This window comes from Gopherus flavomarginatus, chromosome 1, assembly GCF_025201925.1.
Source record: "Gopherus flavomarginatus isolate rGopFla2 chromosome 1, rGopFla2.mat.asm, whole genome shotgun sequence".
Lineage (NCBI taxonomy): Eukaryota > Metazoa > Chordata > Testudines > Testudinidae > Gopherus > Gopherus flavomarginatus.
This window is the reverse complement of record NC_066617.1, coordinates 125,345,839-125,360,250: the sequence shown is the minus strand read 5'-3', so window position 1 is coordinate 125,360,250 and position 14,412 is coordinate 125,345,839. Positions and strand designations below refer to the sequence as shown.

Genomic DNA, 14,412 nt, shown 5'->3' with positions numbered 1-14,412 from the left:
TTACCTTGAGGAGGCATAGTAGAGTCTGCTGCTGATCCTGCAACATTCTATGCCTGTCCCGGCTGGTTGCCTCCTCCTCATCCCATTCTGACCACTTCTGGCACCAAGAAGCACCAACAAAAAAAAAAATTAATATTTTAGTCCAAGGGTAGGCACGTGTGCCAAAGGCAGCACATAAGCTGATTTTCAGTGGCACTCACACTGCCCGGGTCCTCACCACTGGTCTGGGGGGCCTCTTCATTTATCTTAAATAAAGCTTCTTAAACATTTTAAAAACTTTATTTACTTTATAGACTTATAGAAAGAGACCTTCTAAAAACGTTAAAATGTATTACTGGCATGTGAAGCCTTAAATTAGAGTGAATAAATGAAGAATCAGCACACCACTTCTGAAAGGTTGCCGACCCCTGTTCTAGTCTTACAAACAGCATGAGCATTGTTGTTACATTCACGAAACACTCAGGTAGATAAATTGTACTAGTATTAGCTATGCACATACTATATAGTTCTTTTAATCTATTTTATATATATGTCCTAAAAATGTAACTTGGGCATGAATGGTGAACTTCAAAAGGGAAGGTAAGTAAATGAATAACTCTGGTCTGTAAAACAATAACCCACGTACCAAGATGGGTGTGTCATGGAAGACAGAAGAGTTAAAGCTTTTGGATTACTTTTAACAACAGTTTTAATTGAAACTTCATGTTATTTTATTTGGCTCTTATGGTTTGCACAAGAGAAGGAATCGCTGGACCTTTAGACAAGCAAACAACTGGATTTTCATTGTCAGTAACATATAGTAATATTTGCTAGACTCCTAATGGACCAGAGTATAATAAAGGTTTATGATGACAGGTGCTCTGTTTTATGAGGTAATAATCTGGTTCCTTAAAGTATAAGCTATGAGGCAACGGAACCATTTCTAAGGAAAGTGGGGCCACACTTTCCTGTAGTTGTAAGGTAAGGTTATCAAGTTACCAGAATGAGTGACTGTTTCATAAGTTATGGCCATATACTCCCTTGACATGTGCTCAAGCTGTCATGGGAGTTTATGCTTTCAGTGCTGAGGCCAGGAGTTCAATCTCCACATTACAGACCCCAGGGTTCTCAGTCAGTAGCTACACTTTGTTACAGACTAGTACTCTGGACAGGACTTGAACTTCTCTGGCTCTCAAAGATTTTGACTAGCTTGTCCAACAAGATGGAAGATAACACTCATTTGGTACAGTGAATATGATCATGTCATCCCTGCTAGTTGGGGCTAGCAAAAATAAAGTCCACTATTTTCTCACAGCAAACAGGCCTCACAATTTTTTTGCTAAAAGTCCTGATTTCGATGCCTACTAATGACCATGGTGTTTTTATTTATGTAGCCGCAGTTATTTACAGATACAAATAAAATGACATAATGTTAGTATGGGAGCAACTATGCTAATACATATGCTGAATCTTTAGCCTGCCTAGTGTGGATGCATTGTTTCAAAAGGCCTGAATAGACTGTCAAGGCTGAGTGCTTATGCTATTAATAAAATGTGATGTGTCTCTTCTCCTGACAATCCTGACCCCTGCATATTTACTGATCATTGTACTCCTAAGGAGAAATTCATCCCTGGTGTAACTCCAGGGGAATAACTCCATGGAATTATACCAGCAATGAATATGGCCCATTGAAAAATGTAAGCGGTGAGCAAACTAATCTCTTTTTTGGTTCCTTTTGTTTCTCCTGTGACTCTATAACACTGATTTGAGCAGTCAGCCCTAGTGCCAAGGAAATCAGACAGCCCACATCCTCACAAGATGATGTGAGTGCTAGGCCTGTCAGCTGAAATCAGCTGCCACAGAGGGACAAGAGGGAACTAGAGAAACCAGAGGTAAATTCAGTTCTTACACATAATATTTCTGTGAAGAGGGCTCAGAGACAGGAAGGGAATTGGAAAAGGGTTGAGGGAGAATGCGCTTTATTGAAGTAGCAGGGATTTAAAGCAGGAAATAGTGAAGAGGGGAAACCTCAAGGGACAGGGAAGTGTAATGATATAATTACTGACAGATACCTTCATAGTTTTATTTGTACTACAGTTATACCTAGAGGCCCAAACTGTGATTGGGATCCCATTGTGATGAGCGCTATGACTCTACAAACACACAGTGACAGTCCCTGTCCTCAAGAGTTTACAGTCTAAATAGATAAAACAAACAAAGGACAAAAGGGAAAACAAAAGGCACAGAGAAGTGAAGTGACTTGCCCAAAGTTACACAGCAGGCCAGTGGCAGAGTGTACAATCCAGATCTCCTGTCTCCTAGATCAGAGTACCATTATATCATTCCCATTATATCACTCCCCTATGTTTGTTGAGTCCAGCAGAGTGATCCTTTTGCTTAGAAATAGTGTAATTTCACTGTCAAGCTCACTGTTGTTGTGATCAGTCACAGTGCTACGGATCACATTTTACTTCCTTCTTTTTTGTATGTGCATGGTTAGTACTGCTGTAAGGTGCTGGATAACAGTCCTGGAGATTCAAGTCTACCGCTCTGGTCAGTCACACAACCAGTACAGCAAAAACACGATAAGGTGGATAGAAAGCTGGCTAGATCATCGGGCTCAACGGGTAGTGATCAATAGGCTCCATGTCTAGTTGGCAGCCGGTATCAAGCGGAGTGCCCCAAGGTTGGTCCTGGGCAGGGCCAGCTCCAGGTTTTCTGCCACCCCAAGTGGCAAAAAAAAGCAGAGGCAGTACAATCGCGCCACTCCACTCTTCAATGACAATTTGGCAGCAGGTTCTTTGCAACAAGAGGGACTGAGGGACCAGCAGCCGAATTGCCACCAAAGACCCGGACGTGTTGCCCCAATAGTGGCCGGAGTGCTGCCCCTTGGTATTGGCCACCCCAAGCACCTGCTTCTTTAGCTGGTGCCTGGAGCTGACCTGGTCCTGGGGCCAGTTTTGTTCAATGTCTTCATTAATGATCTGGAGGATGGCGTGGATTGCATCCTCAGGAAGTTTGCAGATGACACTAAACTGGGAGGAGCGGTAGATATGTTGGAGGGCAGGGATAGGATACAGAGGGACCAAGACAAATTAGAGGATTGGGCCAAAAGAAATCTGATGAGGTTCAATAAGGACAAGTGCAGAGTCCTGCACTTAGGATGGAAGAATTCCATTCACTGTTACAGACTAGGGACTAAATGGCTAGGCAGCAGCTCTGCAAAACAGGACCTAGGGGTTACAGTGGACAAGAAGCTGGATATGAGTCAGTGTGCCCTTGTTGCCAAGAAGGCTAATGACATATTGGGCTGTATTTGTAGGGGCATTGTCAGCAGATCGAGGGACATGATCATTCCCCTCTATTCAGGATTGGTGAGGCCTCATCTGGAGTACTGTGTCCTGTTTTGGGCCCCACAGTACAAGAAGGATGTGGAAAAATTGGAAAGAGTTCAGCAGAGGACAACAAAAATGATTAGGGGACTGGAGTACATGACTTATGAGGAGAGGCTGAGGGAACTGGGATTGTTTAGTCTGCAGAAGAGAAGAATGAAGGGGGATTTGATAGCTGGAACCCCCTTTCAGGTAGTTGAAAGCAAAGAGGATGGATCTGGACTGTTCTCAGTGGTACCAGATGACAGAACAAGGAGTAATTTTCTCAAGTTGCAGCAGGGGAGGTTTAGGTTAGATATTAGGAAAAGCTTTTTCACTAGGAGGTGATGAAGCACTTGAATGGGTTACCTAGGAAGGTGGTGGAATCTCCTTCCTAGGAGGTTTTTAAGGCCCAGCTTGACAAAGCCCTGTCTGGGATGATTTAGTTAGGGATTCGTCCTGCTTTGAGCAGGGGGTTGGACTAGATGACCTGAGGTCCCTTCCAACCCTGATATTCTGTTCTATAAACAGCAGCAACACAAGATTGTAACCCGCTTTGCAGAGTGCCTACAGCCCTAGTTCACAGCATGCTGAATCGGAGAAGCCACTAAGTGGGCTATTAGGAGCATTTTCAGAACTTCTTCCATCACTGGTCTAATCCTGTCTCGACTGCACTGATGCTAGCAGTTGTTGTGGGAATACTCATGTAGATGGAGCACAGATGAGAGGGAGTGGTGATAAAACACTGATCTACTAGCGTCCATTACTGACAGCATCTGTGCAGCTGCACCATTGCTAAGGCAACAGTGAGGGAATTTCAGAAAATGTTCAATGTAGACAAGATCCAAGGGTGAGAAAAAGGCAACACAACAATCGGCAGGGGAAAGCAGCATAAGTGAAGTCTACTGATGTTTCCCCTTCCTCCCCTGGGTGGAATAACTTCTCATCTCATCTAGCAGAATCATTTAAGTGGAGCAACTATGTACAAGTCGAAGTGCAAATGCAGGACAAGCAATGGTCAGGTCAAAGCCAGCTTTGTACAGAACGTTCTTCGACTCCAGACCTTCACAGGGTGCAGCTGTTCCGGGCAGTATAAAGTTACCAGTGGAGAAGTTAAAAAAGCAGCAACAGCACAAAGTCCTTTTGGAAGGAGAAGGCGTCTCTCCCCACATCCCAGGGGACAGCACGACACACACACACACACACACACACACACTTTATAAAACTTAAAGGAAATAGAGACTAAACTGTGACTATAAAAGACTGGTTTCCATAAAATGCAACATCTCACATTAACTTTAACCCATGAAAACATTACATTTTCCATTTACACCAAACCACGCTACACTCCGTTGCCTGTTACCCAGATTCAGATCTAGCATGACTGCACAGCTAAGAGCTATAATAAACTCCCGGGCACTTTAAATCCATGTTGCCTGTCAGCAGACTACCATTCGCAGATTTGTTTTCCTTCTGGTTTTTTTTGACCCTTTAAGAGACCCATGTTAGAAATAAAACCCCGCCGGTAACAAATGATTCTCTCACGAAAAATTAGATTGAAAGGTTTTTCTCCCCCCACCCCCGTGTTATTTTTCTCAAATGCCGCCCGCAATTCAACTATTAAAAAAAGGAGACGAGAGAGTCACGCACATCCTGCCTCTGTAGCAGAAACAATCAATCAGCGAGGACACAGCCTCCCTTGCAAAGCACCAAAGCCAAATCAGAGCAACAACAATCTAGAGAAATGCTGCTTTCTTGCCACTGTGCATCCCACAACGGGCAGGCACGCAGAGAGAAATACTGCAGCACATTGACTCCAATTACCTTCATCATGCCGTACAAGAGGATAATTTCCAGATGAGGCAAGAAGAGCTTTCTCCGCGGCCCTGCTCCCTTCGGCCAGCGAGCAGGATGAAGAGCCTACAGACTATCTGTCTCTCCCTATGCAACGCCTCCCTGCTGGGACACGTTGCAGCTGTGAGAAGGAACTGATAGTCTTCTCCCTGCTGCCGCTGCTTGAGGGTTCCGATTGCATCAGCGCGCGGCAACGCCACTTTCCCCTGGTCGTCGCTAGGGGGAGCAGCCGCCAGAGCCGCGGAACATCACCCGGTGCTTGCTGCAGCCAGATCTCCCTTCCCAAAGCAGCAGCATCCCCATAATGGCAAGGTGTTTCACGCTCCTCCCCAAGCCGGCCACAGCACCAAGCCTAAGCGAACACTGCCATGGTGCCCAATGCCCCAGCCCAGTGTGTGCTGTGAGAGATCAGTGCATGGGTGTAATCATCTGCCTATCCTCAGACTACCCAAAGTAGCTACCAGAGTCCAATTTGAGTCCATTACTGGTCTTCAAACTGTCTCAGACATGTCATTCTACTTCCTGCCAAACAGACAGGATTTATACCACCAGAAATTTTTTGCACTGAAAATATTTCACACTGACCTAGTGACGTTACTCCTTTTCCTGCACCTCCTTTATAAACACCAGTAAATGCTGATTTGCTCTGAGTCATTTCCTCTTACCTGCTTTCCAACTATCCGGACACTCAACACCTCTCAGTTTACCTTCCCCTTTTCTTTATCAACACTGCATCCTTCAGTTCTCATTGCAGCTGGATTTCATGCACTTAACATTTTCTGCAAAATTTGCACCACTACAGGTGCAGCTCTTCCAGTGGTAGCAATAGGAGCTTTAATGTGGACAGGACCTAACTTCTGAGCAGAGATAGATGTCACAGGGAATAAACATCAGAGCCCCAACTATATGCACAATCCCACCATTGCTACTGCCAGTTGAGCTGCACCAAGAGGAAGTAGCATATGGGTGAAAATTCTGAAGAAAATATCTGAGTGTAGACTCAGCCTAATCCCCCCGAATAAGGGTTCTTATTCTCATCTTTGCAGATTCTCTTTTTTTTTTTTTGTTATTTTCATAACTGGTTTCCCTCTTCCTGCCTGCTGGTGAGCAGCTGTGTTCAGCTCTGGAAAAGACTTTTCTTTATTGATTCTACTGCCAAGTGAATACTTCAGTAAACTGTTTTGCTATGCATTTGTATGAATGATTCTCCTGAGAGTGATTCCCTTGAATATACATGTTTGTGTAGTTGCAAAAATAACTCTGGCAGAGCATTTTCATGGGAAAACTCAAATGATAAACACTAAAAGAATGATGATTTTATAGGTGAGAGTGGAATGACAGGAAAAAAGTTGACCATTGCATGCTAATTTTACAAATCCAACAAACAGCTAGTGTCCTGCTAGTGAGGGTTGCAAAGCCTTGTGCTCCAGGAGCTTCCCACTGTTCTAGCTGAAAGTAATATGCCTACAGGTAGGAGCTACTAGAACAAGGACACAGCTGAGAAAAAGCCAGATGCCTACTGCTGCTGCAACAGCTGCTCATCCTGATTCCATTGAATGACTGCAGGCGACAGCAATGCCAGAGATTTGCTTTATTTAATTTACAATATTAGTGACCTTTTAAGTTGTAAAAATAACCAAACAATGTTTACAGTTACTGATTTGTGTGTGTGCACATGCACATGCTGAAGAGTTTAGGCTTTTGATAGTCTGAATTATCTGACATTCAGAAGAGGCCATATACACCTCCATCTATGGGCTCTATTCAGCAGCAGGGGAAAAGTTCCTTTACATAGCACAAAGGTCTGCAAAATATCTTGTGCATCTGGGCAGGGTTAATTCATACGTTGATGATAAATGAATTTCACATGAATGTGTAACTCTGCTGTAAGAATATCCTTATGGGCTTGAACCATGACAATCAAAGGTCCTGTCTGTGCTGGGTTTTTTTCCTTAAAGCTTCCCATCATTGCAGCACTATCAACGATGGAAGCTGTAGTTCAGGCAAGGTGCCCCAGCAGCTGCAGCATTTGTCCTACAGTGTCACCTAGCTCTGTTCTGAGGAGGGTTAGAAAACATTGTGGTTCAAATACCAGCACCTTGTCTAGTCTTCAACTCCCCTGTTGCTACCACTAGAACTGCATGATGGGAAATTTTAGAGGACAAAATAAATCTAGTGTAGACGTAGCAAAAGGTTTCAAGTGAGAATATTTTTGCAATTTTTTAAAATAGGCTACTTTTATGTTCTGAGAGTTAAAAAAGTTGGTTTGGGACACTTTTTGCCATTAATTTTTAAAACAATGATCTAAAACAGAGAGAGAAGGGTATTTCAGATCTGCAAAATCTGTTCATAATGTACACAGGCCTCTTGCCTATTTTAAAATAGTACAAACTGCACAGATAGCATTGCCAGAAGCTGGGAATAGGCGACAGGGGATGGATCACTTGATGATTACCTGTTCTGTTATTCCCTCTGGGGCACTTGGCATTGGCCACTGTCAGAAGACAGGATACTGGGCTACATGGACCTTTGTAAACATTATAAAAATGGCCATACTGGGTTATACCAAAGTGGCAATATTGGGGAGAGATAACTCAGTGGTTTGACCATTGGCCTCCTCAACCCAGGACTGTGAGTTCAATCCTTGTGGGGACTACCCAGGCATCTGGGGCAAAAATCAGTACTTGGTCCTACTAGTGAAGGCAGGGGACTGGACTCAATGACCTTTCAGGGTCCCTCCCAGCTCTGTGAGATAAATAAATGGGGACAGCTCTGACACTTCAGAATCCACAGGCAAAATCAACCTTCTTTCTTCTCTAAGAGGCTGCCAGCAAGAATGCAGACTATTTGTATTGAACATATATTGTACAATACAATGAAGTACTTACAGCCCATACTGTGTGTTCTATAGACAAATATATTATTTGTTATTTGTATTGCAGTAGCACTTAGGGCCTCAATCACAGATCAGGAATGCATTGCGCTAGGTCAGGGGTGGGCAAGCTACAGCCTTTGGGTCAGATCCGATCCATGTGCCATTTTAAGCTGGCCCATGAGCTCCTGCTGGGCTTGCCCCACTCTAGTGCTCCAGTGAGGGTGTTGGGTCAGGGGCTGCGCCACACTCTGGCAATCCAGCTGGGGCCAGGGGCTGCTCTACAACTCTCCTGGAAGCTGTGGCATGGCCCTGCTCCAAGGGTCAGGGGCCGCTCCACACATAGGAGCCAGAGAAGGGACATTGAGTGGCACTTACCTCAAACAGCTCCTGGAAGCAGTGCAGAGCCTGCACCTCAGAGCCTCTCCCCATGCCCCAACCCCAGCCCTGATCCCCCTCCTGCTCTCCAAAGTCTGATCCCCAGCATGGTGCACTCTCCTGCACCCCAACTCTCTCATCCCCAATCCCACTCCAGAGCCCCAGCTGGAACCTGCACCCCAGCCCCCTGCCCCAACTCTGATGCCCCTCTGAACCCTCAGTCTCAGCCCAGAGCACCCTCCTACATCCCAAACTCCTCATCCCCAGCCCCAAACCAGAGCCTGCACTCCCAGACTCTTGCACTCCAAACTCAATTTTGTCAGTCTGCCACAATTTCTATTCCCCAATGTGGCCCTCAGACCAAAAAGTTTGCCCATTCCTGTGCTAGGGACTACTGAAATATGTAACAAAAACTGTCCTGAAAAACTGTATTTTATTGTAACTCCTTAAACCAGAGATTTTCAAAAGCAGCAAAAAATTTTTTTTGTTTGTTTTGTTTTTAGGAGCACCAGTCCCACTGAAAGCCAATGGCACTTTTGAAAGTCTTCCACAGCACACAGTCAACCTGTGGAACTCCTTGCCTGAGGAAGTTGTGAAGGTTAGGACTATAAAAGGGTTTAAAAGAGAATTAGGTAAATTCATTGAGGTTAAGTCCATTAATGGCTATTAGCCAGGATAGCTAAGGAATGGTGTCCCTAGCCTCTGTTTGTCAGAGGGTGGAGATGGATGATACGTGAGAGATCACTTGATCGTTATCTGTTAGATTCACTCCCTGTGGGGCACCTGACATTGGCCACTGTTGGTAGACAGGTTATGGGCTGGATGGACCTTTGGTCTGACCCAGTATGGCCATTCTTATGTTGCCTAAAAATCATTAAAATAATAAAACACCTAAAATGGCTCTCTTTCTTCCTTCTCCACTTTATCCCCCCAGTTCCAGAACTGATTTCCCTCCTGCAGCAGCCTTCCTCTGACCATCCATCTCAGACCCATCCATGCCCCAACAGTGCTCTCTTGCTTACTCTTGTTTTTTCTCTCTCTCTATTGGCTATCAAGGCAAAACTAACCTGTATTTAGTGAATCCAGCATGTATATTCATCACTACTGGAATGTAATACTTTTTCCAAGTTTTCTTTTAAACCATTCTTTCCTCACATCTCCTTTGAATTGATTAGGGTTTTTTCCCCCTACATTCTTTCCTTCTTCAGTTCCCCCTGATTTTGGCCCCTGCAGTATTTTCTTCTTCTTCTTCCTATGATGCTCTTTCCTTCTTACTCCTCCTCAGCCTCTCAAATGTTATAATAAAGCTCCCTTATGACTCGATTTTTCAAGATGCTGAGCACTCTGGTCTTGATACAATAAAGTACTTAAACATGTATTTAAGTCAACTGATGTCAGTGGGACTACCTCCTAGGCTTCAGTGTTTTGATGGACTGGGACCAGTATTCTCAGTATCTTGCAAGATCAAGTGTCTATAGTCCTTCTCAATTGTAGATCAACATGCTTTTCAAAAGAGATTAGATGTCATCCTCATTATACAAATGGAAAAACGGAGACAGAAACTTGCCCAAGGCCCAGGACCAGAACTCAGGTTTGCTGATTCTTCACCCAGTGCCCTATCCTCTGGATCACACCAAAACTGGATCTCTCTCAAAACTTCTCATTCATCCCCCATAGCTGACCTTTTGCCTTGCTAACGGAGTGCGAGGCTATATTTCTTCTCCAGCTCCTTTCCTCTTCCCTAAGGAATCCAGAAGTGATTCTTCCCCCTTCCCTTGCAGCTGTAAGGGAAAAAGGGAGGAAATATTTTACAACTGCCCCTCCCAAATGTTCAAAAATCATGTGTCAGGCTCACCAAAAATCACAGGACTGGCTTTCAGATCATGAGATTATGTAAAAACAATAAATTTGGGGATCTTTTTATTTGCCTTCTGCTTTTTTAACCTTAAGGGTCACATTTTGAAGGTTTCTTCTCAGTCCCTAGAAACTTACTTTTTCTTTAAGAATGAAGGCTGAAATCATCACCTAGCCACCTGGCTCCAGGAGCTGGGCTTGAAGGAAAACAATAATCCTCATGAGACTCTGACAAAGTCACAAGAGTTGGCAGCACTGCACTATGCACAGCAGCCAAAGTTTTGAGAAAGACTTTTCAATGGACAATTCTGAAGATGAGCATGAGGATCTGTGGGTGATACCTGATAACCTCAAGTACTGGAAGGATTGTGTGCACATTCTTCTGAATTGAAAGTTGATTTTATTGTATGAAAACTAAAATGGTATTTTAATTAAAAGGCTAACTGCTGAGAAAAACATTTCTCCAAATATTTCTACTCCAGAATGTCTACTTCTATTCTAATCTTGGCTTTTCTGATTTTTGCTAGAAGACCTTCTGTAGGACTGGAGAAAAGTCAGGATAATGAGACTGCAACAGACTGAAATCTGAGCTGCAGCTTTCCCAGCCTTCATAGATTCATAGACTCTAGGACTGGAAGGGACCTCGAAAGGTCATCGAGTCCAGTCCCCTGCCCTCATGGCAGGACCAAATATTGTCTAGACCATCCCTAATAGACATTTATCTAACCTACTCTTAAATATCTCCAGAGATGGAGATTCCACAACTTCCCTAGGCAATCTATTCCAGTGTTTAACTACCCTGACAGTTAGAAACTTTTTCCTAATGTCCAACCTAAATCTCCCTTGCTGCAGTTTAAGCCCACTGCTTCTTGTTCTATCATTGGAGGCTAAGGTGTACAAGTTTTCTCCCTCCTCCTGATGACACCCTTTTAGATACCTGAAAACTGCTATCATGTCCCCTCTCAGTCTTCTCTTTTCCAAACTAAACAAACTCAATTCCTTCAGCCTTCCTACATAGGTCATGTTCTCAAGACCTTTAATCATTCTTGTTGCTCTTCTCTGGACCCTCTCCAATTTCTCCACATCTTTCTTGAAATGCGGTGCCCAGAACTGGACACAATACTCCAGCTGAGGCCTGACCAGCGCAGAGTAAAGCGGAAGAATGACTTCTCGTGTCTTGTTTACAACACACCTGTTAATGCATCCCAGAATCACGTTTGCTTTTTTTGCAACAGTATCACACTGTTGACTCATATTAAGCTTGTGGTCTACTATGACCCCTAGATCTCTTTCTGCCATACTCCTTCCTAGACAGTCTCTTCCCATTCTGTATGTGTGAAACTGATTGTTCCTTCCTAAGTGGAGCACTTTGCATTTATCTTTATTGAACTTCATCCTGTTTACCTCAGACCATTTCTCCAATTTGTCCAGATCATTTTGAATTTTGACCCTGTCCTCCAAAGCAGTTGCAATCCCTCCCAGTTTGGTATCGTCCGCAAACTTAATAAGCGTACTTTCTATGCCAACATCTAAATCGTTGATGAAGATATTGAACAGAACCGGTCCCAAAACAGACCCTGGCGGAACCCCAGTTGTTATACCTTTCCAGCAGGATTGGGAACCATTAACAACTACTCTCTGAGTACGGTTATCCAGCCAGTTATGCACCCACCTTATAGTAGCCCCATCTAAATTGTACTTTCCTAGTTTATCTAAAAGAATATCATGCGAGACCGTATCAAATGCCTTACTAAAGTCTAGGTATATCACATCCACTGCTTCTCCCTTATCCACAAGGCTCGTTATCCTATCAAAGAATGCTATCAGATTAGTTTGACACAATTTGTTCTTTACAAATCCATGCTGGCTATTCCCTATCACCTTACCACCTTCCAAGTGTTTGCAGATGATTTCTTTAATAACCTGCTCCATTATCTTCCCTGGCACAGAAGTTAAACTAACTGGTCTGTAGTTTCCTTGGTTGTTTTTATTTCCCTTTTTATAGATGGGCACTATATTTGCCCCCTTTCAGTCTTCTGGAATATCCCCCGTCTCCCGGAATATCCCTCGTCTCCCATGATTTCCCAAAGATAATAGCTAGAGGCTCAGATACCTCTTCTATTAACTCCTTGAGTATTCTAGGATGCATTTCATCAGGCCCTGGTGACTTGCAGGCATATGACAAGGGAGGAGATGTTTAGACAGACTTTAAAATTCTTTGGGCTTTGAGTGTGTGTCACAATCTGTTTAACTGATATTCCAGACAGAACCTCTCTGTGTGAAAGGTTCAATATCCTCTCCTATTTTAATACCACTTTCACACTTGAGTTCCTCATTCCTCCAAACACTAAAACAGGGAAGTGAAGACTTGATATTCAAATGTTACAAAAGTACAAAGCATTTTGAGGCCATATTTCTCAAGTCCCACTTACACATAAGGCCCCACCCTGAGCATGACCTAAAAGGATAATGTTGAGTGAAAAGCACTTTCCACATCAATTACTAAGCTTAACTAATCTAAAGCTTTTAATAAGAAAATTTTAGGACAATATGTTACTATCTTAATCAAACAAAGCATAACTAAAGCAGATACAGCAGGGTAGTGTAATGATCAATACCAGTCCTGGGGTGCAGGTAGGATACATGTTGGTCCAATCTGGTACAAGTACTGCATTGCTCTAGTCCCCTTTATTAAACAAACAATCTTTATACCTTCTCTCACAACATCATGCAGGCACATATTAGAACTACTGCATCTATAAACATTCTATTCTAAATATTGTGGCAGAACTCTGACTCTGCTCTCATGGGTCCTGCACTTCTAGGTGGTTTATGCTAGCCTCAGTGGCTCATTGTGACCCTCCACGTAGCCCTTCTCTCTCTCTAGGGCCAGGGTCACAGTCTACTGAGCCTTTTTCATCATAGGCCTGCAAGGAGGTTGGTGAGAGAATTCCCACAGTCTCCGTTGTCCCTGGGAGCTTATTTCAGAACAGTTTAGCCTCCTGTCCTGACAGAGGCCTGACTTCCCCTCTCAGGAGATGTTCCTCTACTGGTGGGTTGCGGGGGGCGGGAGAGAATAACTCAGGCCTACCCTCTACTCCAGGTTCTGGCCCAGGTACCCCAATGGTAGCAGCTGTTGGCAGCCAACCTTTTACTGCCAGAGTTGCTACACTTCCCTACAGCTCTCCTGCTTCCCCCTTACCATAGGGCTCCCTTAATAATGGTTTGGGAGTGTCTTCATTAACCAGCCACACTTCTTCTCCTCTGGCTCTCTCCTGCCTGACTGGAGTGAACCCTTTTTATAGTATCAGCAGGGCCTTAGTTAGAGTCAGGTGGTCATATTAACTTAACGGCCTCACCTGACTCTTTGCAGGTTAATTAAAATCAGATGTTCTCATTAGCCTGGAGCAGTGCCTGCTCTGGTCAGTCAGGGAACAGAAAACTGTTAATCCAGTGGCCAGTATATCTGCCTTCCGCTATTCTGCTATACCCAGCTGACCTGGGTCTATCACAATATACTTTCATACATACTAACCCAAAATCCTTTTAACTGATCTGTTTTACTTATCATGCTAAAATTGTCATTGGTACCTCCTTATCTATTTTTTCTAGCTATTAACTGTTTTCCTCACTCAATCCAGCTGTCTTTTTATTGCTTCCATTATTTCTTACAACAGTCTTACTCTTACTTATTTATTCCTTGTGACCTTAAAATTACTGGTTGGCTAGCTCTGTTCAGCCAGTGTTCATCCTCCTTACTCTGTTTTAGCCACATCTGGCTAGTAAATCACACATTTGTCTGGTTTGCTTTGTCTTGTTATCTACGAAGACCAAGAATCCACTGTAGATAAGACACAAACCTACTCTCTGATTTCATACAAACTTTGAAAGCTAGGTCAACAAGATACATAGAGAAAGCAGAAAAAAATCCCTTTAACATTTTCTTATAACACTATTATATATATAATACCTATTTACCTTACATTATTTAATATACATTTATCTAACAGTTCATTATACATTTCTTTTCAACACAATCAAAACAATCTCTTTGCAGTTCATCATGGCAAATTTTCTCCTCCTTCTGTACCAAGGCTCCTATTC

At 43.5% G+C, this 14,412-nt stretch overlaps 1 protein-coding gene across 1 annotated transcript in view; it reads right to left on the bottom strand.

Moving 5' to 3' along the window:
• The window catches only part of BCAT1 (branched chain amino acid transaminase 1), a 111,072-nt gene extending 105,706 nt beyond the window's left edge, over positions 1–5,366 (bottom strand). Inside the window, exon 1 of the mRNA XM_050969063.1 lies at positions 5,175–5,366. Coding sequence (XP_050825020.1) covers positions 5,175–5,183 — 9 coding nt within the window. The 5' untranslated portion in view covers positions 5,184–5,366. The remainder of the gene's footprint in view (positions 1–5,174) is intronic.
• Between the last annotated feature and the right edge of the window lie 9,046 nt (positions 5,367–14,412).